The sequence below is a fragment of the Anarhichas minor genome, unplaced genomic scaffold (assembly GCF_050575085.1).
Source record: "Anarhichas minor isolate MPS153535 unplaced genomic scaffold, ASM5057508v1 ptg000011l, whole genome shotgun sequence".
In the NCBI taxonomy this organism is placed as follows: Eukaryota; Metazoa; Chordata; class Actinopteri; order Perciformes; family Anarhichadidae; genus Anarhichas; species Anarhichas minor.
The window spans coordinates 398,618-425,268 of record NW_027466457.1 but is presented as its reverse complement, the minus strand read 5'-3'; the positions used below and the strand labels follow the sequence as shown (position 1 = coordinate 425,268).

The 26,651-nt window shown below is 40.5% G+C and overlaps 1 protein-coding gene across 1 annotated transcript in view; it reads right to left on the bottom strand.

The window, feature by feature from the left end:
• Window positions 1–15,603: 15,603 nt before the first annotated feature.
• The window catches only part of LOC142947285 (neural-cadherin-like), a 76,239-nt gene continuing 65,191 nt past the window's right edge, over window positions 15,604–26,651 (bottom strand). The window contains exons 29-33 of the mRNA XM_076088767.1: window positions 26,128–26,392; window positions 25,300–25,483; window positions 23,315–23,565; window positions 16,844–16,998; window positions 15,604–16,211 (exon numbers count right to left, since the gene is read on the bottom strand). Coding sequence (XP_075944882.1) covers window positions 15,645–16,211; window positions 16,844–16,998; window positions 23,315–23,565; window positions 25,300–25,483; window positions 26,128–26,392 — 1,422 coding nt within the window. The 3' untranslated portion in view covers window positions 15,604–15,644. The remainder of the gene's footprint in view (window positions 16,212–16,843; window positions 16,999–23,314; window positions 23,566–25,299; window positions 25,484–26,127; window positions 26,393–26,651) is intronic.

Genomic DNA, 26,651 nt, shown 5'->3' with positions numbered 1-26,651 from the left:
TTCTGGTGCAGGTGGTGTATACCTGGGTGTCGGAGTTTGATTCTGTTTCAGACGGTGTGTAGGTCCCGTCTCTGAATCAGGATCATCAGTCACCGCCCACACACACACACACGCACATATACTGCCTTTCACCTTCATCTTAAACAATGAAAGGGTCTACACTCTTTTAACCATAATAGCTCCAGTGCCATCTTCTCAGTATGTCTTCTCATAGGAGCGCTCGTGTAGAACTATTTCTCTCCAAGGCACATCAGTGGCTTTAGGGATATTTTTCTGCAATTGTAATGCTGGAATCAGGAGCAAGTTTTTCTTAATGTTCCCATATCTAGAACAACATGCAGATACAGCATACCGAGGTATTTCTGCAGCAGTCAAACCAGATAGAGTATATCACTTGTCATTAACATGTGGGTATATTTGAAAAGGAAGAAAATAAGTCTTTTACTTCAATCATTTGGGATGAATTTCTTAAAACTGAATAAGGAACTGATTGTTTTATACATTAGATTGCATCCTTGCGGATATAAATGATATTCATAAACAAACATTTTCACTGAGATTAATATATGAAAGAGAAGTTAAAATAAGAGAAAAGTATGAGAAATTTTTCTCTGTTTTGCTGGGAAACGTGGCAACGTCAAGTCATAACTTCACAAAATCTCATATTCTTGAACTTCAAGGATTCGAATGACGGAAGATATTCGACTGTATCAGTTTCAGAGAATCATAACACAGTGTGTCAGAAGGAAACTCATATTTCAGTGGGGAAAAGATGAAACTTAAAATGCATTTGCATATAGGCACTTCTGCCTTGTTTAAGGCTTGAGATTCTGGAGGCAAAATAGCGTTTTGAACAATTTTTTAACACAAAATGGCAACAAAGATGGATCCAAATAAATCAAATCGCCTTCAACTCACATGGCAAGCTATTACGCTCACTGTCAAGATCCTGCATTAATGCACCAATCTGCATTATAACACTAAAGCTCCACCTATCAAGAGCTTGTGTGTGCGTGCGTGTGTGTGCTTGTATGTGAGGGAATCATTCATGCATCTGTAAGTGTGCATGTGTATGATATATGGTGATAAGTCACAGGAGGGGTTTTTACTGCGTGATTATTTCTGCTGTGACACTAACGAGCTTCGGCTGCAGATCCACTGCAGACCAATTACACTGGAGAAGAGGCTGCTTGCTTATTACACTCAGATAATCAGCAGGTTTTAGCCTCCATGTTACAGTTCCTGCTGCACACGTGAACATTTGATTTTTGCTCGACATGCAAGGCTGAGTGCTACATTTATACATATATATACATATATGTGTGTGTGTGTGCATGTGTATTACCACTCTGCTATTCAGATGGACAGCAGGCTATTGTCTGTGATGCTGTGCTGTCTATATTGGGGAGCTCCAGCTTGTTGATTTATCACTCCTGCATTGTGTTGCCAGAGCTCTCCACTCGATTGTATCTTTGGTGCACCAATATGCCACCTCTGCATGTGTCAGATTGTGGCCAGGCCCGGTATGAGAGATTTGTGACTGGAGGGGGACCTTGCAAACAGGAGACCAGCGAGGAAGGCGAAGATGAGGGGAGAAAGAGGGATCAAAATCTCTCCGTATTCAGTGATTGGGTTATTCTAGACAGCACTGTCAGCACTTTCCACAAAGAGTTGCAGAAAACCAGGGAGGGGCAGTAGGGGAGATCTTTTGATGTATACTGTACGTGTGTGTGTTTGAATACGTGTGTGTGTGTGTGTGTGTGTATGTGTGCACGTGACACACTCTAATCACCTTAATTATTTCCTCTAATTACCTGCAAACAGCTAATGAATTCCTCAGGAATCCTATCATGTTGTGTATGTGCTCACATCATCATCCGTTTTGCACGGCTGCCATTAATTTGCTCATAAACAAATACAATTAGCATAAAATGTTTCATTACAGGCTCATATATCTGGTTTAGTCTCTGGTAAGGATTTGAAACATCTGAACAACACACACACAAAAAAAAGCAGCATTCTGTTGCATTTCCTTTCTCGCTTTATAAACGATGTGATGAAATGAACGTGGTTTAGTAAAATATTTCATGGTGTGTATGTTTGCTGTCCTTGGGGATGTTGATGTGTGCACGAGTATGCATGTTTGCGCCGTGTCTGCGCTTGTATTTGTGTGTGTTTGTTATTTTTTCGCTTTGTAAATTTTCCATTCAAGGTCGTCCGGTGAAGAGGGACAACGGACTCGGTCCTTGGTGGACTGATGATGAATGTGTACATTTCATGACAACAAAAGCATAATGACCTTATTCTATAATGAATGGATTCATCATTAAAAATCTCTGGCCTGCGGCAAAGTCTTTTTTGGATATTCTGATGTCACCTCCTCTCCGAACATCACATGCATTTGTAGTCTACGCCTCTGGTGTACTCTGTGTGTGTGTGTGTGTGTGTGTGTGTGTGTGTGTGTGTGTGTGTGTGTGTGTGTGTTTGCGTTTGTTGTTTGTGCAGGTCTACATGTGTGTAACCTCTGTGGTGCAGACATAGCTAACTACACCACCCATTAACACAGTCGAACGTTGTACCTCGAACAGACGCGGTGTTCAATCACTCTTGTCACAGACATGTTTATGGAAATACTCTTGTTTATGTAACTGATGCCTTCATGATTGCAGAGTGTATATGCAGCATCTTTTCTCAGATAATTAGTGACGTAAACTCCCCGACCGAGGTTCTGTCCTACACAATGTCACCAAACCCAACAGCGAGAGGCTATGTTTATCAAATCACGAAAGAATACCGTAACTGTATTGTGAAATTCCAGTTGTGCCTTACAGATGATCTGACGTGTTTGAAAATATTTTTTTGAACTGCACTTATGATGTCTCACAACACACGTGGTGACGTTTCTTTGACTGCAACAAAAGATAAAAAACGATTCAGGCAATTTCAAGCTGGTAAGTAATACATTTAATTGTAGTACTGTACTTGAGAGCACTTTTGAGGTACTCGTGCTTTATTTAAGTATTTCCATACTTTCACTTCACTTCATTTCATTGGCAAAGATTGTACGTTTTAGTCCACTGAAATGTATCTGATGTCTAGAGTTAGTTATTTTACAGATTCAGAGATTTTCAAGACAAAACATATGGTCAGATATTAAAACATGATGCATTGTTATAAATTAACAGTAGAGGAAATTGTTAAAATTAGCTCTAAATTCATCAACTGCAACAGTAAAATGCTGCTTGCTAATAATTCTTATGTCAAAGTCAAAGTCAAAATTGAAGTCAAAGTAGCAATTTCACAGTGAAGAAATACTTGTTGCATGTCAAATGTATTCATTCAAAATGTTAAGGGTTAAAGTACAAAGGTATCAGCATCAAAATAAACTTAAAGCACCACAAGTAAAAGCAAACTAATTAATGGATAATAATTACTGATGATCACTTTCATAGTGTATCTGGTAAAGGTGGGACTATTTTAACTACTTGATGTACTGCTGGGCAGTTGTATCTATAACAATACATCATAACTTATTTATATGTTGTATTGATAATATGAATCTTCTCCTGGTGTATTCTCTTATTGCAGTATTGCTTTAATTGAAGGATCTGAATACTTCTTCTGTAGATTCTAACATCATAAATGGTCAGAAAAAAATCCCAAGCTTTTATTCTCTATCTTGGCTGTGCCTATTGTACTTCCTCCTCTCACAAAGAGTCGTTTAATGGCCGCACAAACACGGCCCTGATTGATTGACAGCGGTCAATTATCAGTCCCTCTCTGTGCCGTATTGATTCCCCGGGCAAGATTAGTATCTTTTCTCTAGCTCTCTGTCCTGCAGGTCATGTAACATGCTCTGACCCTGCCATGGATACAAATGGCACATACATCTCCCGAGCTGCTCCAAATGTCACCTGTCAGACCGGGACACAGAGAATAGGGGCAGAGAGTGGTTTTGAGTAAACACACTCACACTCACACACACACACACACGCAAGCAAATACTCCCATCGGGGTAAAGAATCACCAGCTGTAGAGTCGTGTCTTGTTATAAAATGGCAATTATGTCATTTGACAGGTTTGCATCTCCTCCTCTTGTAGGACTTGTCTGCTTCACTATGTCTGCCCTGCAGGTGTACATTTTCAAGAGGTGAAGCAGGCAAAAGCACTTGAACTGAATCACCTTTTCAGAACATTCAGCTGGAACATCTAATACAGGGCCACACTATTACTGAGCCAGCCACCACACCACGGCATTTCACAGATAGAGAAGCCTACTGAATATCAGATGCCACAATGGACGCACTGTACAGCAGAAGGGGGAGGAAGCAGTGGAGTCTGGGTGCCAAGTTGAGAATTCAGAGCTTCCCCTCTGTCTGTAGTCAGGTGGGATGACAGGGGGCCGGCGCTGGTTGGTGGCTCTGCGGTGGCTCTGACATCCTGTCACAGGGAGATCACTGCCACATGCCTGTCTGTCCGCAACGCTGACAGCTGACCCGTCCAACACGGCCCGGCCCGCTGGTCATGCCATCCCTGTCTGCTGTCGGACGTCTCTGACAGCTGACAAGACACCTGGGACACGGCAGGCAGGGGCCAGAGCACTGCTACCTGTATAGACATCAGGATTTACTGCTGCCAAGGAGAAGGGAGGAAAGAAGTGTGGAGGAGGAGGAGAGACAGAGAGCATAACAAAATGTTAAAAAGGATCACATACTGTCGTTGCCAAAATCTATTATTACAAACAATGGGGATTTGCCTCCAATTAGTGAGTCTTTGTCATCAGTCCATGTCTAAACATAGATACACAGTACAGTTAAAACAGCATATCCTGGCTTTTGACAAAAAAAGCGTGTGTGTGTTTCTAAATGTTCTTTGTTTGCGAGTGTGTGCGCATTACATTTTTCACAGCGTAACTCCCTTTAGATGTGGAGACAAAGGAGGCTGGCGGCTAGAGTCTAGGCTGCTGAAACATATGTGCCCTGTCATTTATCACGTCTGCTGGTGAAGGAATGAGAGCCCATCAGTGGCCTGGCATTGATCCCTGAATGGGCCAGCCATTGTTTCCAGCAGCACCTGGTGGAGTTCAGACTGCAGTAATGGGGAGGAAGAGGCACGCAGAGAGGGGAGAGGATTAGTTTGGAAACGGAGGTGTCAACATTTCCTGGGCTACACTTTTTGAGCAGTAGAGGATTTGGAACTAAACTGAAGTTTGAATTTCAGAAGTTTTTGTGCTTTAGTCACATTTTCTCCGATTTTGTTTCTGTAGAGGAATCACCCTGAAGACTTCAGGCCTGGTTGATATGACCGTGGTCACTGGTGCCAACAGTAAGTGTGTTTTAATACTACAGGTCCCTCAATCTCCAGGCCAATAAACACTCCCTGAGCAGCTGCTTTGTCAGAAATACAACAGATGAACAAGTGATGAATCTTTTTGCTATGCATACCAAACAAGCACATGCAATGTGGGCACTTTGAGTCCAGGGAGGGACCGATGGACTCCTCCCTGAACGATGAAAAATACTATTTAGAAAAGTGATCAGAGAAAAAAACATTCAACGTGCTGTCAAAGTACAGCAACCATGAATAATATATATTTTTTAACGGGGTTGAATTAAGTATTTTTACTTGTATAGTAATGTACTGTCGCAGTCGATGAAAAAAGAAGGTAAATTAAAACCTTAAACCTTTTAAGATCATTTTTAAAACACTCTTATTTATGGAAAATGAAAGGAGGTAAAGGTCTGAAGATGTGCTAAAGGGAAGCGTGCAATTAAGAATACTATTTACAATATGATTCAATTAAGACTAAGAAAAATAAATATAGTGGATACAAATTCAAACACAAAGATAGAAATATATGTGATATAAGAGTAAAGAGAAGCTATGCTTTATGTTTTGCTGTTGCTCTGCATGTGTTCTCTCGTATTCCCCAAAGAATAAAGCACACATGAATACAGCTTCTACTTGATTTCTGAAGCTCTGAAAAGAAGCTGTAATATTTTCACCTGGCTTTGTTAAAAACACATTTGCTTACTCAGCATTGTTTGTCTGCAGTAATTCATCACACAGGCTTTGAGCTATTGATGGAGCCAGCATCCGTTAGCAGGCCCCTGTCAATGATTCACTCAGTAAGCCCATCTGTCAGGCGCCCTCCGCTTCTCCCCTCTTCTTCTCCACCACTGCTGTTCTGCTCAACCCGCCTCTTCCTCAATGATGGATGCCTAAAGTCCTTGACAGCTTCAAATGGCCACATTCAACACAAAAACACCTCGCAGTTTTAGCCGTTGTTATGTAATCCCCGTAAATAGTCAATCAATTATTGTCTCAAAGTCACCTGTGGCGCAGAACGAAAACCATTTACAACTTTAGAGAAGAAAGGCTGTGTGAGGAGGTGATTTCTGGAGGTGATTGGTAACTATTTGAGTATTCACAGCTTAGCTGAGGACAGTGATCAATAAATCAACAGCTCACAGAATCCATCACGTGTGCCATTAAATGCTCCCATACAGTGAATGATAAACTGCGGCCAGCGCATTTCTTGGGAGGTGGTGTGGTGCATCCTTGCAGAGCAGAGTGCTTGAGCACTCAACCACACTGGGAGGGGATGAAGCATCTATCTGTCTGAGTTTGAAAAGAAACCTGAGGATCTTGATGTGAGCACAGATCAGTAGTGTGAGTCAAAGCTCAGGTGTGGCAAAGAGTGCCATCTGTGGGCAGAGGACAGGAACTGCATGATGGGATGGCGTGTCTGTCTTGGTGTCTGTGTTGATTGTAATGTGTGTGTCGAGATGGATGCTTCGCCTTCTATTGCAAACCAAGTCTACCTACGGGTACAAATAAAAGTAACCTGAACCTGAAACTGAAACATCCAAAATCTACTTCTGTCACTGTGGTTCACACTTCATTCTTCACCTTGGAAACAACAATTGAGAGGTAAATATAGCAGCTTTTGTGGAGCAGTCCATCACCGTGATGATGACTCCCAGCTGTCATGGAATGGTAGATGTTAAAATGTTCTGTTTCTGAGCATTTACCCCCACGTTGGCTTAAAAGGTGAAGTTCAAATTTCATTCTTAAGAAACTTAAATAGCTGTTTAGGTACAAAAAATGACTGGGATGGGGAAGGTTAACTTTTATGTTTCCAGCATTATGAAGACTTTATTTGGATTTCCCATCCTTGGGTTAGAAAAAAGACACACTTCCTGTAATATCTCAAAATATAATCTTGGGTTATTTCACAAATAATAACAAAGAAAAAGATAAAATATAAAGAAGATGGTGTTATCTAATTTACACCGTAATGTATTTATGGATATGGATGAATAATAATTTCCACAATAGACACCTATGCATAAATTAGAAGTGAAATCACAACTAAAGGCTGAACTTGAATTATAATATAGGTCAGATTTAGATGACACATTTAACTTTTTGTTCGTTATGATCTAGAAGGATTGTTAGAGCCAAAAATGGTATTATAAATACAACTGTACTTCTTTGTGTGTACATTGGGTGGCGCTGTATTCCTGTCCGGGGCTCGGGTATATAGGTCCTGAAATCACTGTGTTTGTCAGGTGTTTGACCCCGGAAGGGCAAAAGGTTTTGACCGCGATACTATACACATTTTACCACATCGTGAGAAAGAGTGGCTTTCTGTACATTGTTCCACGACAAAAATAAATGTGCTATCGATCAGCAAACAAAGGTCTCTGTGATGTGTCAAAAGCACCACACCTCACAGATAGTTTAGCATAGCCTACCGCAAGCGCGTCAACCAGGCTACTCCGAGGGAGGAGCACCTCAGGAGCTTACAGACACACGACTGGGCTTCTTTAACAAGGATAAAGGAGGAACATGTATAACATTTAGTGTGATGGGGAAATAAACCCCTTAAACAGAAACAGGATTGAAGCTAGGTGCATATGGCAGCACCTGTATGAACCACTGAGCACATTAGAACCTTCAATAGTGACTATTTGATTCTTTGATTTTCTTAACCTCACAAGGAAATGAGGAAAAAAGGCAGTTGGGGCTTTAGAAAAACAAAAAGAAGTTTCTCTACTCAATTACAATGATCCATATTGAGGTCGAAATGTTGATTTAAACATTGTTATTATGTGATCTCAGTTCTTAATCCTCATCAGTTTTGAAAGTTGTCTTTGCCCCTTTTATCTGTTACCTACTTTCTACTGCAACCAGTGAGTGCTAGTCTACCCCACAAATGACTACACACAAACACTTCTGCTTTATTTTTCAACGTAAATGTTGGAATAGATTTTTAAATTTTGACATCTGTCATCTGCCCTTGTGAGAATCTGTGATGGTTGGGGTTCCCATTGAATGTAGGAACAGGAGCCCTTCTCCTATTATGTGCCATAAACCATAAAGTCTTATAGCCATAAAGCAATCCACGAGTCAGCACATGCACTATGGAGGCATTCAAAGGCTACCAGTTTTCTCAGTGATTGTCTGGTTTGTTAACAATGTCCCAGAGAGAGGACATTGGGGCACATTTGAGAACCATGTCAGCCCATCTCTGACACAAAAACAGGTTTCTCTTACATCCGTTTAAGAACAAAAGACTGTAAGTGAGGTGCCGCGTAGTCGCAGCGTCTCCAGCTGTGCAGGGATCACTGCAGCTTTCACTCACCCTCAGAGAGCCCGGGCCCTCAGAGGTGACCCCCTCATATCAAATTTGACTGCTCGTGTCCTGTCTGCACACCGAGTTGTCGTGTAGGCTGTGTCGCTCTGTCACAAGACATGTCCCACATTTGCAGCCGCCGTCGTTGGCCAGCAGGATGAGAGCGTCTGTCAGGAGAGCTGACACGCATGCCACTTTACTGGGCGACTGACAGAGGGCCACGCCACACTGTCACTTCTCCTAGATCTATTGCCTGAGGATAAACACGCACACACACACGCGCACACACACACACACACACACACACACACACACACACACACACACACACACACACACATGTTAATAACACTAGAGTAAACAGAGCTGGAATCTCAAAGAGTGACTGACTGACAGTCTGACTGGATGACCGGCCGGGGCTGAGGATGCTGGAGCTCTGTGTCACCCCTCATTCCTACAATCTCCAGCTGTCACATCAAACACTCTGTTCCCATGTTGCTCCGCCTCCAGACTCAGCACCACCACCTTCCCCCATCCCCGCCTTCTGTACTGGGATCTCATCAGAAATGTATCCTGAAGTGCAAGAGGATACAGGCACAGTATCATCCACCCTGATAGGCCTTGAGTAAATATTGCCTCATACTGCTGTCATTCTTAGACGATCGTTATCTAATAGTCACAGACTTGACGGGAAGACTTTGCTCATATCAGGGTTTCCATCGCCCCATTATAAGATTACAGATTAAACCAACTGAAGTGCTGCTTTTTGAGTCACATTTTTGAGATACTTGTACTTTAGTATTTATGGGTTATGTTCGCTTGTCCTTTTCAGAGGGAAATACATTTTACTCCATGCTACATTTATCTGAAAGCTATAACTAGTTAATTTCACTAGTTAAGAAGATGAAAGAAAGAGTGATTTCCCCTCTAAACTTCTCAGATGACTTCATGTGAATAACTGTTTGAGACCCAGAATTTCACAAGAATGAAAGATTTGAGAAAATGAATAAAACCTTCTGAAGCATAGCTTTGTTTTCTCTTATTTGCTCCCGCATTGGTCATCTCACAATCCCCAAGATGTATCCATCGACCCTTCAGAGGGGGCTGACAGTGAGGTTAGGAACTCAACCACCCAACTCTGCATAGTTACAAGAACGTTTTGCTGCATTAGGTATTTTTACTTTTTATACTTCCAGTACATTTACCTAATAATACTTTTGTACTGCTGTTGAATACAACACTTAATTTGTGTTAAGGTATATTTCTACTGTGTGCACTTGTTCCATCACTGGTGTTTTGATGATGGTGTGGTGGAGACCTCCTGTCTAACACGTTGGTCCAGAATATACCATAGGTGTTCCATTGTGATGTGGTGAATGTGAAAGCTACAGCATATGTATCACATCGATGCTCCCCCACTCATTTATTCAGGGTTTGCCTATACGTACTGTCCCTCTGGTGCTGTTGCAGTTTGCTTCTGTCTCGCATGCTGCTGCTGCTTATGGACTCATAGTGTCCTCTAAAGGCTGAAAGGTAAATTACATCTATTTAAATGAATAAATGATGGAGCAATGTTTCTCATCTTACCCTTTATTTATTCTTTATTTATTCAGGGTACTTGAGCAATGCTCCTCCTTTCACGAACACCCTGCTCTCATGCACACCTGGAAGCTGCCCAGTAGAACCAGTCTGTTGGCTACTGAGCAGCTGCAGCACGTTGGGGGTTCAGAGTCTTGAAACCTGGAAACAGATATGCATGCAGCACCCGAGCCTCATTTACAATTCAAATTTAGACTTTATGATGTAACTGTCAATGGGTATAAAACACTGCAGTAAGTAAAAACAGGAGTATAGATGTACACTCTTAATGCATACATGCATTGGACAACTTTTAATAAACATACAAAATATTAGAGCTAAATTGCAATTCATGATGCCAGAAAGAACCATGAACTCGTTCAAGGATCCTTAGATACTGTTTTGGGAAATCCCACTTGAGTGCACTGCAGAGAGGTAATGAGCGGCTGTTGTCAGCAGCTCGCCAGTAGGTGGCAGTGTGCTTTCATGCAACATAGATAATGATTGAACAAGACCAATCAAACATAGATCACTTAACATCGGCTATAGAGAAGCAGATGCACTGTAGCATGAATGTAGTAATGATATTTGAGCTCACACAGAGATTTGGTACTTTATATGTATACACCAAGACTCAGGAATACAAGTGTGAAATGTGAAGCTTCTTAAAAACCTGCAGGGAGTTGAAAGCATCCTCTTTTCCTGCATATATCTTACCATGCATTAAGTGTATGTGTGTAAATGGGACCGGATACAGTCATCAAGACTATCATCAGCTTGCAAGCAGCTCTGTGTGCTTCCCCAGCGGCTGGCTCTAGTGTCACAGCTGTTTAACTCCAGTAATGCCAGCTAATGAAGTATGGTGTAGGGCGACCTACTGGGACCCCCACGCGTTTGAGTTCATACTGGAGACTCCCAGAAGCTCAGGTCAGAAGGCCACAGGCTGTGGACATGAATGATTAATCCTGAAATTGACATTACTCATCACAGGCTCTTGTTGCTGGTCATAGTTAGCAAAGTCAGACAAGAAGATCTATTCCAGTCTATTTTTAAGTGATCCTAATCACCAGGAACAAAGACACACTGGAAATCAAGGGCGTATAATTTATGGAGGGACACAGCTAGGGTACAGTATCACACACCCCCACACACTTTATTCAGAAGGCAGTATTGGGCCTTTCAGTCTGAAAACTAAAGTTATATTAGAAAGAATAGACAGGAGAAACTCAACTGCATGCACTGGGACCACAAAGAAACAGCGCCTGCTCAAGCTCCCTTGCAACTCCCCTCTGCTCTCCTGCTGTCAGTCAACTTTGCAACCACAACCACAGACCCGGGGCATTCAGAGGATGTATTGCTTATAGGTATATTGACAATGACGGGGTTTCTGAGCAGTCTCCAGAACACAAGTGCTCGCCATCCAATCGCAGAAAAATGCAGTTCTTGGCTAAATCTCCAAATATCAAAAGTTGTTGAGTATCTTTGTCATTTTATTTATGAACATTATGCAATTCTTTACTCATCCTGTGTCGTCGTGTTTTTTGGCAAATTGCAATGCCAACTTTTAGAACCTTTTTTTTTTTTTTACTTTTAGAGATAATGATGTTAAATGGAACATGTTTTGATGTAGTCTCTGGGCGGTGATCATCTCAAGGGCCGCTGCACTTAATCCAATCCCCACGCTTCCTTTTCCGATGTTGATTGAATGATATGCCAAAAGTGCTCCAGTATTAAATGTCATGGTTCAGTACACCATAAAGATAACATCAAAAAGGCACAGTCCAATATGGCATGAAAAGTCATAGTCTAGAGACTTCTTTTGAATTTGTATTCTATGACTTTTTAGGGACTTTTTTTTCGACATACTATTCTATCAGTTTTTCATGAACTTGTTCTAAATAGTATGCTGTGACTTTTTTCGACACACTATACTATAACTTTTTTAAATAATTATTTTACGACATACTATACTATAACCTTTTTATGACTTTTGGACATACTACACCATGATTTGTTGTGACTTTTGTTCAACATACTATGCTATGATTACTTTTTGACTATTTACGACATACTAGATAACTTATGACTTTTTTGACATGCTTTACTATGATTTTGTTGTGACTTTTTTTCGAATTGCTAAACCATGCCTGCTTTTGACACACTATACCATGACTTTTTGTGACTTTTTATAGAATACTATACTATGACTTTTTTTCAGACTTTTTTGTACACTTTATACCATGACTTTTTTTTGACATATTATACTATCACATTTTTTGTGTGACTTTTGACAAAATAATATACTGTGACTTTGTAGTGACTTTTTCGACGTACTACACTTTGACTTGAACTATACTAACAGCTTTTTAAGAAATCCTATACTAGGATTTCTTTTCGACATACGGTAATTTACTCTTGACTTTTTTCTGACTTTCTCAGAAAAATGATGCTTTGACTTTGTTGTGATGTTTTTTCCACACATTTTTTATGCTTTTTTCTGACCTACTATACTATGACTTTTTTGGACTTTTGCAAACATATTATACTATGACTTTTTGGACATACTTTACTTTGACTTTGTTGTGACTTTTGTTGGACATACTATACTGAATTCTTTGTGACTTTTTTAAACATCATATAGTGTGACTTTTTAATGACTTTTTTCGACGTACTATTCTATTTCTTTCGATATACCATATATACTGGGACTTTTTCGTGACTTTTTCTACATACTATACTATGTTTTTTTTGGGACTTTTTAAAGACTTATTTATGTTTCCTATGACTTTTTTGTTACTTTTTCAACATACTTTACGATTATTTTTTCATGACTTTTATGTACATACTATACTGTGTGTTTTATTTTTACTTTTGACTTCATAATATACTTTCTTGCGACTTTTTTTGACCTAATATACTGTAATTTGTTATAACTTTTTATGAAATACTTTACTGTGATTTTTTCTCTAACTATTTTCGTCATACTATACTATGACTTTTTCTATATACTCAACGGTGATTTTTTTATTTATGAACATTATGCATTACATTACAGTCATTTAGCAGACGCTTTTATCCAAAGCGACTTACAATTCAGATTCTATCACATTTTTCTATATACTCAACGCTGATTTCTTTACGACTTTTTCCAAATAATTTACTTTGTCTTTTAAATGAATTTTGTTTGACATACTATACTCTGACATTTTTAGAATTACTTTACTATGACCTTTTTCAACATACTATACTTTGCTTTTAATGGCTTTTTATGACACACTATACTTTGACTTTTTTAAGTACTTCATTAAGTGTTTGTTACATTTCTTTGGCTTGCTATTTCATAATATTTTATGGCATTTCCTGACATACTATACTTTTTATGTCTTTTTTTTATGGCATGTTATACTATGATATTCTTATGGCATACTACACTATGACATTTCTACAATACTATTATGGGTAACTATACAATGACTTTTTTGGGATATACTTTATAATGAAAGATTTATGGAATACTAGAAACAACAATCAAAATATCAACAAAATATTTTGCTTCAATGGTGTTTCTGTACTCGGAGTTCCTCCAGCATCCTCAGCTTATATTAGTTCTCGTCTCAGAGGTTACTGAGATGCTTCTGATAAGCCTCCCCGTGGTTCTCCAGGTTCGCCTCCGGCGTTTTTGGAGGACAGAGTAAACACATTACAGACACACAATCATTTTAATACAAAAATCATGTTTCCAGCTGGGCCCAGATGGTAGTGTTTGTCAGATCAACCTCTCCTTACCTTGATGCCCTTGTCTCCATCTAGTCTGCTGTTCCGCCCCAACCCGTCTGTGTCTTTTCTCAAAGAACCAACAAATAAGACAAATGAGCCCCTTAATGGGCTAATGCAAGATTCAGGTATTCTGAAGTTCTGGACATCAGAGATAAGGATATTGGGCAGTGTTAATCACTCTGAATGATGTCTGAACGTCCATGTCCATAACAGACCATATTCTAATTTCATCATGAATGAATGAATGGAAATGACACTTTTAAAAATCGGTATAAAATCGTTAACGTGGTAGCAGTATCTATCTACAGTGGAGCTTGGAGTGTCTAAAATCTTGAGCAAATTTTATTTTTGACATACATATATCCCAAAGTATAAAAGCAATACACACTGTTTGTTATTGTATTCTTTGTTACATATTAATATTAACAAGAATGCATTTTACTCTTCATTTTACACATTTTGCTTTAGTGCACCACCTTTATTGTTACTGTACAAAGTTTCAACTGTGCCAACATACCATCATATATTACCTTCAGTAGAAGTAACTTTTAAAAAGGAGTCTGTGGTAAATTTACATCTATGACAACTTTGGGTTTAAAAGCCTCTGGGATCTACTTTTATGATAGATACATACTTTGATATTGCTATTTCTTTGAGGTGTAGGGCTGATATCACGGCAGTGTTAGTACAAATTTGAACTGAATCCAACCAACAGGTGAAAAATTACATAAGATTAAGTACCAAACACCATCTCCAGAGGTTCCAGAGGCACTTTTCACCGATGGGGTAAATCAATACTGAACCATTTTATCACTTTTTGCTGTACAAAATATGTTTGTTACAACAATCATAATCAAAATTGTGAAATAAAACATGGTCGTGTTTTGTACTGGGTATCTGAAAAACTAAAGCCCTTCACAGGATGTGCCCACCACCACCACCTCACCTTTGAAATCCAAATCCAGCCCATGCTGGTAATACAGAGAATAATTATTCGTGTGTAGGTAACAAGACAGCTGTCTTACTTTACTTTGTGTCTGATAAGCTTTATGCCAAAAAAGAAACAGCCTGACCAACATTTGATGATGAAAGTTGGCTTCAACTTCAAAAACGAGAGATTTGACGATCACTAATGTGAACTGGTGTTTGAATAAGATCAAGCTTGAAAGATTATCAAAGATAATTATTTATTTAAAAGGAAATAGATAGTACAAATGAAACAAAATCATTTTTCACAAATGATTTCATGAGTCATTAATGGCAACAAGAATCCAGCTCTCTCACAGGAAACTCATTTGCCGTCTTGCTTGCAGACATTACTCTTATGAGTTTTGTGACATGAATAGTTCTGACACAGGGCACCTTCGAAAAAGTGCCTTCTGTGGAGTAAATACTGTACAGCGCAATGCCAAGTAAACAATACATCACATCTGATCATTCATTGGTAAACATGTTTTATATCAAAGAACGTAAATGTTCAAAGTTTCATCAATACAGTACATTTATAGTAGACTTCACATAGACCCTGGGCAAGCTCCCAGTCTCAGAGAATTTCACATTTAATTATCTCCCTTTGGAATTCCACCAACGCTTTCTGATCTGTGTTGCTTTTGCTGCAACTTTCAGTTCTGTTTCTCCGAGTGCAGCCTCACCCGCTCTTCTCACAGTTCAGCTGCCCTCTGCTCTCTTTCAGTTTGTCTTTCTGGCCCTCCGGAGTCTTGGAGTCTCCTCTCAAATCGCTAACCACAGCTCGGAGGGTTTTGAACCTGTCCAGCCGGGTGCTCTGGGCTGCCTGAAGCCTGACCTCTGAACCCTGAGATGTACTGAGGGAGCTGAGGGAGCGCACCGCCGCCAGGCTGCGCTCCTTTCCGGAGGGACGGCGCGGTGTGGTCATGGTGCCGAGCTCCCCCGGGTGCTCCATGTCCCTAATGACCTCGCACAGGTAGCGGGCCAAGTCCTGGCTGGAGAAGGAGAGGGTTTTCTGGGAGCGGCGGCAGGGCAGAGGGGACGGCAGGGTTTCTGTCTCTGAATGGGGAATGGCCAGACGCAGGGCTATAGCTGCGCTGCCATTCCCATTAGACACCCCCTTCTTAATGTTGTCCTGGGGAAGCTTAGTCTGCGGGTAGGAGATGATGCTTTGTGGGTAGCTGTACCGGAGGGACTGTGCTGGGCTGGGTTGGAGAGAGCGCTGCAGCTCCACCATATTAAAGGCATTCTGAGAGACCGACAGAGAGGAAAGCAGGATACAAAATAAGGACAGAAGACAAGAAAAGAGACACTTTTTCCTGTGTAATCTTTTTTTTGGAATTTAAGAGATAATGAGAAACAACATTGCCATATGACACCAATTTGTGCTCAGAGCAGTGTAACTAGTTAATGCCTCTGCTAGCAAATTAACCTGATCCTCAGACTAAGACTAAGCTCCACCATGTAGGAAGAGATGTTGGCATCAAAGGCACCATTGATTAGCCAAGTAATTAATTATCTGATTGCAGAGGGGGTGAAAACTGCTATTACCAGCACTATTAAAACAGAGGCATTAGCCGCTATTGGCGTCTACTTGCTTAATTTGAGCTAATTGACTCACATTCCTAGATCTCCAGGGAACTGATATTTGATTTTCATTTCAGGGCACCAACAAACAGCCTGTCCCTGTTTGCTGGTTTAGATTTTCTGTTCTATGTTATTTTTATTCTCATATCCTTTCAAAAAGTCCTGCAATATTTTATTGGCATTTAAAACACATACAGATGGAAATGACAACTTACAGCAGTGCAATGTTTGTGTTCAGTGTTTTGTTTACTCTCCCTGCCTGTATACTAAATACCAGCATGTGTTTAAGTTTACCTGGTCTTGCTCCCCTCCACCTTCCTCGTCGTAGTTGAGCACATTTTCACGGATGTCCTCCCACTCGCCGTGGTGCGCAGACACATGGTACACGCCCTCCTTCAGGCCCTTGTGTCTCCTCCAGCAGGAGTAGAGGAACAGGCCCAGCATCAACACTGAGGGGTGCCAGAGAGCAGTGTAACTCAGCGGGAGCACAGTAAGGAGATAGTGAGGAGAAAAACACATCTTCTTGGGTGTACATGAAATTGACAACGTGAGCGGAGAGTGACGATACAAACACTGGAATACTTGGCACTGGCTGGAAAATGTGAATATATACATTTTTTGTCGAATGTAAAATAACACCAAACATCACTTTAAACAGATAGATAATATAGACCACAACATACTAAATTGATTTTCCATCACATTCATTTGTCCTGTAAGACCCATCAGTTGCACCGACTGTACAGTTAAGACGTACTAATGGAACTTACATGGAAACAGAGGCACCACCTTTCCACCTATTCCCATTGATGTTGCATCTTTGTTTCCTGCCTTATCAAAGACCGCAGTTCCTTGGAAACCTATTAACTGAATTTGTACTCCTCCCAGCTTAAACTCAAAGCCTTGGTGGCTTTGCTGAAGGTGGAAAGCCGAGCAGAAAAGGTTCTGAAGCGTTCACATCAATCACAGCTATTGTGTGCTGAATTATACAGCATGCTGGACTGACCTTTAAAGTCCATTAATCTCAACCAATATTTTTCTCCCATCTGCCATTCCCTTTTTCCATTTCTCCCTTCCTCGCTATCTGTTTTTACTGGTTCACGCTCTGTCTTTTTTAATCAGTAATTCGTGTATTTGTTTCTTCGTATTGGAACTTCCTGTCTTTCCTCTTCTCTCGCCCACTCATTAAGTCTCTCACAGTTTGTGTTTCTCAGTCCCTCTCTGGCCTCTGTCTGGCCTCTACTTTCATCTTCTCACACATAGATGGGATCCATTTAAAGTAGAATGGTTTATATGGTGTGTGCTAAGTATCAGTGTAATTGGAAATCTTCTGAGAAATGCAAGGTAATCACATTAGTCTGGATTTTAAAAGTAATTGCTTCGAAAGAGAAGAATGCACCAACGGCTCTATGGGGTCACACTAACAGGCAGATATTCATAAACATCGACAGAAAAACAACTCCCCGGAAGCTAATCTCTGCGGAAAAAAAACATTATCTCAATTAAAAATCATCATCTCTATTTATTCACTGCCTGGAACATCTTTAACACCTCAGCTGCAACACTTTTGTTTAATGCTGCTCTGATATTATATAGAAAGAGAGAGATGTTCTTCAGTATGGGGTGGAGGGAATGCTGTATTGATCAGCCGATCCGGCTCCTCCACCGCTGCGCCAGAGCGCCCTCGCAGAAAACGCAATAATCTCGATGAGGCCCGGCGCCAAGCAGACGCCAAGCCCTCCTTCTGGCCCCCAGAATTACCTGCTTCGAGGTGCTGCCCGCAGGCCTGCGCTCACCTCAACCCTCAACACCACCTGAGCTGATATTCTACACGTCGATATAGGTAGGAGGTTCGATACACAACACAGAGGGATGCAAGCCCTCCACCACACAAACACACACACACACACACACACACACCATTAGGCACAGGTAAACACACACAAACACAGTAGCTACCTGCTGAAAAACCTTGCCCCAACGCCTGCAGCCACTACTGCCTAGAGTTGTGTGTGTGCAGCTACATTCCAGTGAGATCAATATCACTCAGGGTGGAGAACAAACATCGCAGTCATTCATCAATCCATAATGCTGCTGCCTCTCTGCCCTCTAACCGATACTATGAGCATGGCATTATGATGTTAGCCCTGACCGGACTGTGCATTATGAATGAGCGTTGAGTAAACAACCACAACACAGTATGATCAAAACACTTAACCCTTTCACTGTAGCTCCAGTCTGAGGTTATTGAGAAAAAAAATGAACTGCAAGGTAGACGAAACATCAATCGGAGGTTCAGGGAAAAGAAAAATGACGAACGAGCAGAAGGAAATGAGACAGATGAGTGATGGTGGAGAGTTGAGGAAAATAATTTATTTATAAATCTTTCGGGGGAATAAAAGGTACAGGCACTTTACATGATCGCTTGGCATCCAGAGCCCATATGGGAAGCTGATTTCTTCCATTCTTCAAAAACCAGAATGTCAGATTTGATGCTGGATTAATGAGGCTCGGTCAGCAAACCCCTCATCTAGTTCTGTCAATAGCACATGCTCAACTCACACTCTGGTCGGTCTGCGATGGCTTATGTAAAACTCAATAATGGATGATCATTTTAACTTTTAATGCACGTTGAGGCAGAGAAGGAGTCCCCCTTTAATTTTGCACCCAGCTAGCAGTCTCGCTTAGTGCAGCGAGTGTGTAGAGTGTGGAGGCTATTTATGGTTGCAGCTCCTGTGGCGATGAGGGTCATCATGAAACAACTAGTGTAGAACCACTTGTTCATTAAATCACTGGATTAATCTTGTGTCCACATTCAGGACCCTTGATCATGAGGTAAAACTGGTTCTTCTTTTTGCTTTCAGGTTGAGAGAAATCATTGTTTAGCTTATTTTATTCCCTTTTTAAAGGTGTGAAAATGTGATTAAAGTCATCAAAGACGGCTCTTTCCAGTCTGAATTGTACTACTGAACAGACGGTGATTCATGGTGAGGTGAAAAATTTAAACCTTGAATATAAATGCCTCATCAGCGACAGCGGGCAAGCCACTTCAATGGACTGCACCTTTCTGTAGTTGGCATGCAAGCAACACATGCATTTTCATGAACGATGCCAAGGCCACACTTTATCATCTTTGAATTCATTATCAAATATTGAAGACCGCTTTATGCGTTTCACTCTCAAGTGTCAGAATAACTGATGTCCCAATACTAGCCACATGCCCTGGAGGGAACGTTGAGTCAGTTATAGAGGCAGAGACAGTGTATTGAATTGCACTAGCGTTTTATAAGCCTGTCTCTGACAGAAGGACTCATAAACAGCACTGTGGCCCTACAGAGGGTAGTGAGTGCATCAACATGAGAGACACTCATACACATGCACATACATTTGTCCTTCTATCTTTGTGAGGACCAGAAAATCCCATTTTCTTAGCTATAATGCCTTTAACTAACACAACTAACTCATGCCTGTCCTCGACCGTAGCAATGAATTAAAGGGACAGTTCATCTTTTCTGCAGAGATATCAATGCATATGCATTTAAAAAGGCCCTGCTGGCAGCAGATGTGGGTAGGCATTGAATCTTACGACAGCTTATGACACCATCAATCATGTCATTTTACTGCACAAGTGGGACAGTGTCATCAGCACTTGACTGGTTTAGGTCTAGAGCTGAGACATTAGCTGATTAATCGGTTTGTCAGTCAACAGAAAATTAATCAGCAACTATATTGATAACTGAATAATTGTTTTGCCTTTTCTCAAACAAAATTAAACATTATAAATTGAATATATTTGGGTTTTGGACTCTAAAGATGTCACTTAAGGCTCTAAAAAATAATTGATTCATAAACAGAAGACTTATAATTAATGAAAAATATAATGATACAACTTTTGAAAAAACATTTTCTTAGTTAAAATGACAATTTTATTTCTTTTTCAGAAAAATCAATGGGTGGTGCTCCTCAGGGTTCAATTTAAGGCTCTCTATTCCTCAGTGTGTTTATGCGTCCACTTTGTCACATCATGTAAAATTATAAAAAAAGATGTTTTGAAATCTTTATTAACAGATACACAATTGTACCTGACTATGAAGCCAAATGGCCACGATGGACTTGCATCCTCAAAGCTCTGTTTTGCTCACTTTGACTTTGTCCTTCTTTTCAGACCTCTGAATTTAATTCAATTTAGATGCAGAGAAAAATAAAGTGTTTCAACATGCTTTCCTTGACTAAGAAATATATCACAAATATTTATCTGAAAAGGGTCACTGTCTTGCTTAAAATCACTATGTACTCAGGCAACAGTCATAAATCAAAACTTCATAATTCAGCAGCAATGCTCAACAGAGACGAAGAGACCACATAACCCTCATACTTATACTTATGGATTTTAATATTCTACTCCTCGCCTATAAAGCAGTCAGTGGTAAGCTTCTGGTCTATATTCCTGAACTTATGACCCCTTATATATGAGAAAGCAGCCTTGGATCAGCCTAAGTCAAAGTCTTCAAAGGGAGGCTTTTTCAGTGAAGGCCCTCAAACTTCCACGCTTAAGGCTTACCAATTCATTTTTTACTTTGAAATGTTTTCAGAAAAACTTCCATTTTGTTCTCACTCGATTCTTTTCTGCACTATCATACACACTTGTGAACTGAACTTTCATATTCACATCACTGCCTCAATCTGGTGCTTGTTGCGTGATTTATTCATTAATTTGTCATATTTATCACAGTTTGAATTCTTTAATGACAGCTTGTTTTTTTGCCCCAAAACAATCCGGTCTCATCCCAAACTCATCAAATACAAGCGGTTGGTCAGTGCCCTTCAATGTCTGATACCGATGCACCGGACTTTCAACTCCAATCTAATTGGATGGTCAGACCAACTGCGTAGAATGAAGAGAGAGATAGCACACTGAGCGGCTGGGAGCGGTGGTGGATGGATCAAACAAACACAGGACTCTCCTCCAGGAGAATGCCAGACAGGTCGATAGACATAAATCAAGATAGTAAATCAAGTTAACGTCAATCCTGCTTGTTCCTTAAACCTTAAGTGATTTTGCTGCCTAAACATATCTTCCAGTGAAGACAGAAATGTATTTTTAAAAGACACTATGCATGTTACAAGTGGAAACTGACACATCGTCCCCGCCACATCCACAACTGATGCTAGAGGGGTACAGAGAGCGTGATAGTTTGAAGCTTAGGGTGTCGGTATTTGACAAGCTTGGAGTGAAAACGTGTTGCCATTAAACAATGCATACAGTTCACGTAAATAACATCATTTGCACTTCATTTTTCTTGATTTGATAAAGCTGTCAAAAATATGACAACAAAAAGCAAGTTTGTTTTCACGAACATACCTGTTATTCAGCCTGTTATAAGGCTTTGATGTAATATTTTCACTGGTTGAAGCATTTGTCATTTATAATGTGCACTGGCCAATGTGTCAATCCAAGGCCACACTAACAACCCCTGCACTTGACACTGTATTGTGCCGACTGCATGCTGCACTCAGGTCGGGAATGTGCTGTAAGACTGTAGTTAGTTTTACTTCTAGTCACAAGATATGTCGTAATGCTTTTTTATTTTTCAAATACCTCAACAAAGAGCTCAACACCACATTACCACATACTTAATATTGAAGACATAGTCCTCTGTGGGCAGCCATTGAAGTGGTTTATTTTTTATTAATAGGATGTAAATAGCAAGCTGGTACATTATCCTCCAGCAGGCAAGCGTTTTAAAATGAACAAATAGTTTCTTCAAGTTTAAAGTTCTGAGAGGAGACAAACATGCTGTTTGCTGTTGTGAATGGCTAAAATGTTTCTGCATTTTGGCACAAATGATTCTGTAGATTGTCCTGTTTGCTATTGTTCTCTTTTTCTTGCATGCTGCTCACTGCACGACCTCTGACCAAAGGAATCAGCCCCATGCTGGTCCATATCATATCACTATGAGACAGACCGTATTCTATAATTAAAGTAAAAGACAATAAAAAGCTGTCCTTACTTTGGCAGTTTTTCTTGATGTAAGTGATCCCTGATTATAGCTCCAAAATAGTGTACATAGTAGTGCATGGACAGTATGGGCACATTTAGAGAGACTTGGGAAAACAGAAATGTACACAGAAATGTGGAAGGAAAGGCAAGAAAAAACACATCAGGGGAGTAAAATGAGAGGATGGTGGGATATAAAATAAGTTGGACACATAAAAAGAAAGGCTGAGGAGGAAATTGACTGCTGAAGTCAGAGCATAACATTGGAAAAGACAAGGGACACAGAAGTGATGAGAAATATAGAAAAACACATAAAGAAGCTGCCCGATTCTCCGGGGACTTTAACAGCTTCCCCGTGAATCATAAATTAATACATACAATGTTTCCCTCCCTGCTACTCTATCAGTTTTGTTTCATGTTTCCACCAACCTCCCACGGCGATATCACATCCTGGTACAACTCAAGAGATCAATACGGCTACAAGATACAATATGTGTATGTAGATTTCACAGAACCAAAAAGGGGTGGAAAACAGATAAAACAGTGGATGTTACGGAACAAAACCAAACATAATGTGAGGATTATACCAAGACGATGAGAAGAAACAAAAATGAAAACACAAGATGAAATTCAATGTATTGAAGATGAAAAAGAAGGAAAATGGCAGACAAAAAAACATACAGAATACATAAAATAAAGATGAGAAGAGATGATGACACGAGTGTTGGGTTACCACAGGTAGAAGAGGACGTAGTCGACATAGCTACCTAGAAAGGCCATGACACATATGCTGATGGCGAACATGGAGCTGAGGCTGAGGCTGTTGCTGTCCTCATTGTGGAACATGGCGAGCGTCACCTCACAGTGGCGTCCCCGGTAGCCCTCGCTGCAGCGGCACGAGTAGCGGGATGGAGAGTGAGCCACACAGGTGCCGTGGCGACACGGCCGGCTGGCGCACAGCGTGTAGACACACACTTTGCCCAGGGAGTTCTCTTTGGTCATGTGGCCCGGAGGGCACCTGTGCAGAGTGGAGACAGCAGTGTAAAGCAAAGACAAGAGGCCCTTGGGAAGCTGTCAGATAAAAAGAACGCTGAGTTCTACAGAGCTATGACACCTAAGCAGACAGTGTCAAATTAAATCTCTTAGGAGTCTCAGTCCTTAAACCAGATTCAAAGATATGCTCTTTGAAGGTTACAAAGTGTCGACTGTACTGTATAAAAACAAAAGAGAAAAGAAACTGAGAAGCTGAGGTTGGCTTTGCAGTAGTAGTTCCTCAGTATATCTGTACAAAACATCCCCCGGATATCATTCAACCCTGCCCCCCGCTTCTCACAGTGCTTTGTAACCCGAGGCTGTGCTGCCATCACAGAATATAGATGGGGTGTGGAAAGTCTCACACTGTTTCAGAGTCTTGGAATCACAGCCAGGAGACTTAGTGGTCCTGCAGAGTTTAAAGGGGCAGCCGAGACTGTGACAGTCGCCGTCGTTCCACACTATTCTCTCAGGCTGACACACTGTTAAACACACAGTGTAACAGGGGCTGGACTCAGCCAAGCTGCCATCTGGTGGACACTTTGAAACTTTGATCACACCATTGTACTTTCACTTAATAGTACTGTATCACTTGTTTTGATTACTGCATGCTTGATCTTTTTTATTTATGTATTAGTGGATTTAGAAATTGGAGCTTGTGATTAATTAATTAATTAAATTAATAATTATTGTTAATAAATGTTTTACTAATGTTGATAGATAATGCATATGCCATTAATGAGAACAACGTTAGGGTTACCAGTTTTGCATTTATGTAAATTATCATTTATAAATATCCATGTCAGTAATACATTAATACATACATACATACATATATACATACATACATATAATAAGGCAACCCATTGAGTATACACTCGTATATATTAATAATCTGCGCTTTCGTGATCGATGACCAAAGGATTTTTGATGGAAAGGTTTTTCTTATTGATGTCTTATAAGTTATCTAAAAAATAGAGCATTAGTAAATGATTAATTAAATATCACTAAAGTCATTCGTTAGAGCTTATAAACCCTTTTGAAAAAAAAGACAACAAAGAAAGGATTTCTTGTTGTTATATTTGTCAGTATTTTTTTATTGTTTAGATTATTGATCTTAATATTAGCAGCAATTTTAGCAAACTATGCTATTAAATAAAGTATAGTATTAATATTACTAACATAATTATTATTATTTATAATGGTCTTTATAACATAGTTGGTTAAATCATTTTTCAGGCTGTTCCTTTTGACTTAATTGTATTTTTGTGCCAATTCACCTGCAATCAGATGATTTGTCTTCTCTGCGTCTTTTTTTTGAGAGGGGGGGTCATATGTTGCTTTGAAAGCTTGGACATATAAAGGCCGATTCCTTGTTTATACCTGACAAATGATAATAAATAGTATTTAACCTAATATGACCAGTTGTTAGTATTGTTAATAAGTTACTTGACATTTAAAGTTCCTTTCCAAAAGGTTATATTGTTCTATCTACCTGCTGTAGGAAATCTATACTGTGCAAGTGTGTGGGTCTTGATGTCATTTCTTTTTGCAAAAATTGCAAGTTGAGTGCTGGCGTTAGTCATTTTATTATAAGCAAGGCTGTGGTATGCAGGCGTGGTCTCTGGATGTATGTGTGTGAATGTGTACAGATCGTGCCTGCATTCTGTATGGTGTCATTAACACCCTGGGTTGTTTATTCCGTATGTATTTAGAGCACCTGCACTCAGAGTGTCTCCAGAGGTCCACACAGACCAAGGGAGGGGAGCAGTGATGTTTCCTGCAGGCTTCTGAATAGCAGCCAACAGAGACGCCCTGCGAAGTGACCACCTGAAGCCCCTCTGTAGGCTGCTGCCGTCCCAGAGGGATGGAGCGGCCGTTAAATCTCACATCTCGCAAACAACCTGGAGGAACGAGGAAAAAAGAAAGAAAAACTGAGTTTACAATGCCAAAAGACACTCGAAGACACCAGTCCTCGGGCAAAATCTTTTATGGACACGCATTTACACCATGGTAGGTCTGTAAACTCAAACACACAGACACTCGCATTGACACACATAAACATACTCGCTGACACACACGCGCGCATGCAAACACACAAACAGCCCGAGGCCAAGCTGTCAGCATGGAATTCTTTATTTTGCAGGATATTTTCTCTGCCGGGTAGTTTGCTCACTCTGTGGGAAGCATGAGGCTCTAACACATCATTTAAATACAGATCAGTTCCACAGACTCCCTTTCTCTCATCCGCTTGAAACAAAGGAATCAAACACCTTTGGATTAGGTTGTGAAATGTAGAAGCACCAGTGAGTGGTAAACAGTGAATTACTTATACGTCCATTCATTTGAACAGGTATAGAAGTTAACTGTGAAGTCCACTCCTTTCAGTATGCGTTTGCCAATTAATCTATTTACAACTTAACCTGTTGATTCATACAACACATCCATTGATTCTTCCACTCAATATGAATTCATTCGTTCACTCATTTCAATTTAAATAAACACTCATTCAGTCTCATCAAACCAAAGCACGTAAGCAGCCACCTACCGAGGAAGCTCCGGTTGTGTCCTGAGGGAAAAGAGTTTCCGAGCATGACCACGGAGGGGTCAATAATAATCTCCTGGCTCCGCCCAGGTGAGGCCGTAACCTCTCGGCGTCCTCCACCACCGTCCAGTCGCAGCGTGAACTCTCTGCCATACCGATCCAGCTCCACCTCGTGCCACTCTCCATCACTGAGGCGATGGTAGGGCAGTGTCAGGTTGTAGTCGCCATCTCCGAGGTTGTAGAAAACAGCCAGCAGACCCTGAATAACCTGAGACACACAGTGGAGCTTTGCTGATTAGAAATGCAGTCATTCAAACAGACAAGAGAACCAAAAGCTAATACAGATGTGTTTCTGTGTTATGGATGGGCTCCAGATGGGAGTGGGAGACTTTTGCATTGCTAAAACCAAAACAAGCTGGTCTGTTTTGTCATCGATCAGGATTTCAAGGCTTGGAATAGTTGTGTGAATAAAAAAGTTAAATGGGGTGACACAAATTCTAAACAGGCAGACCTGGACTCCTGCCATA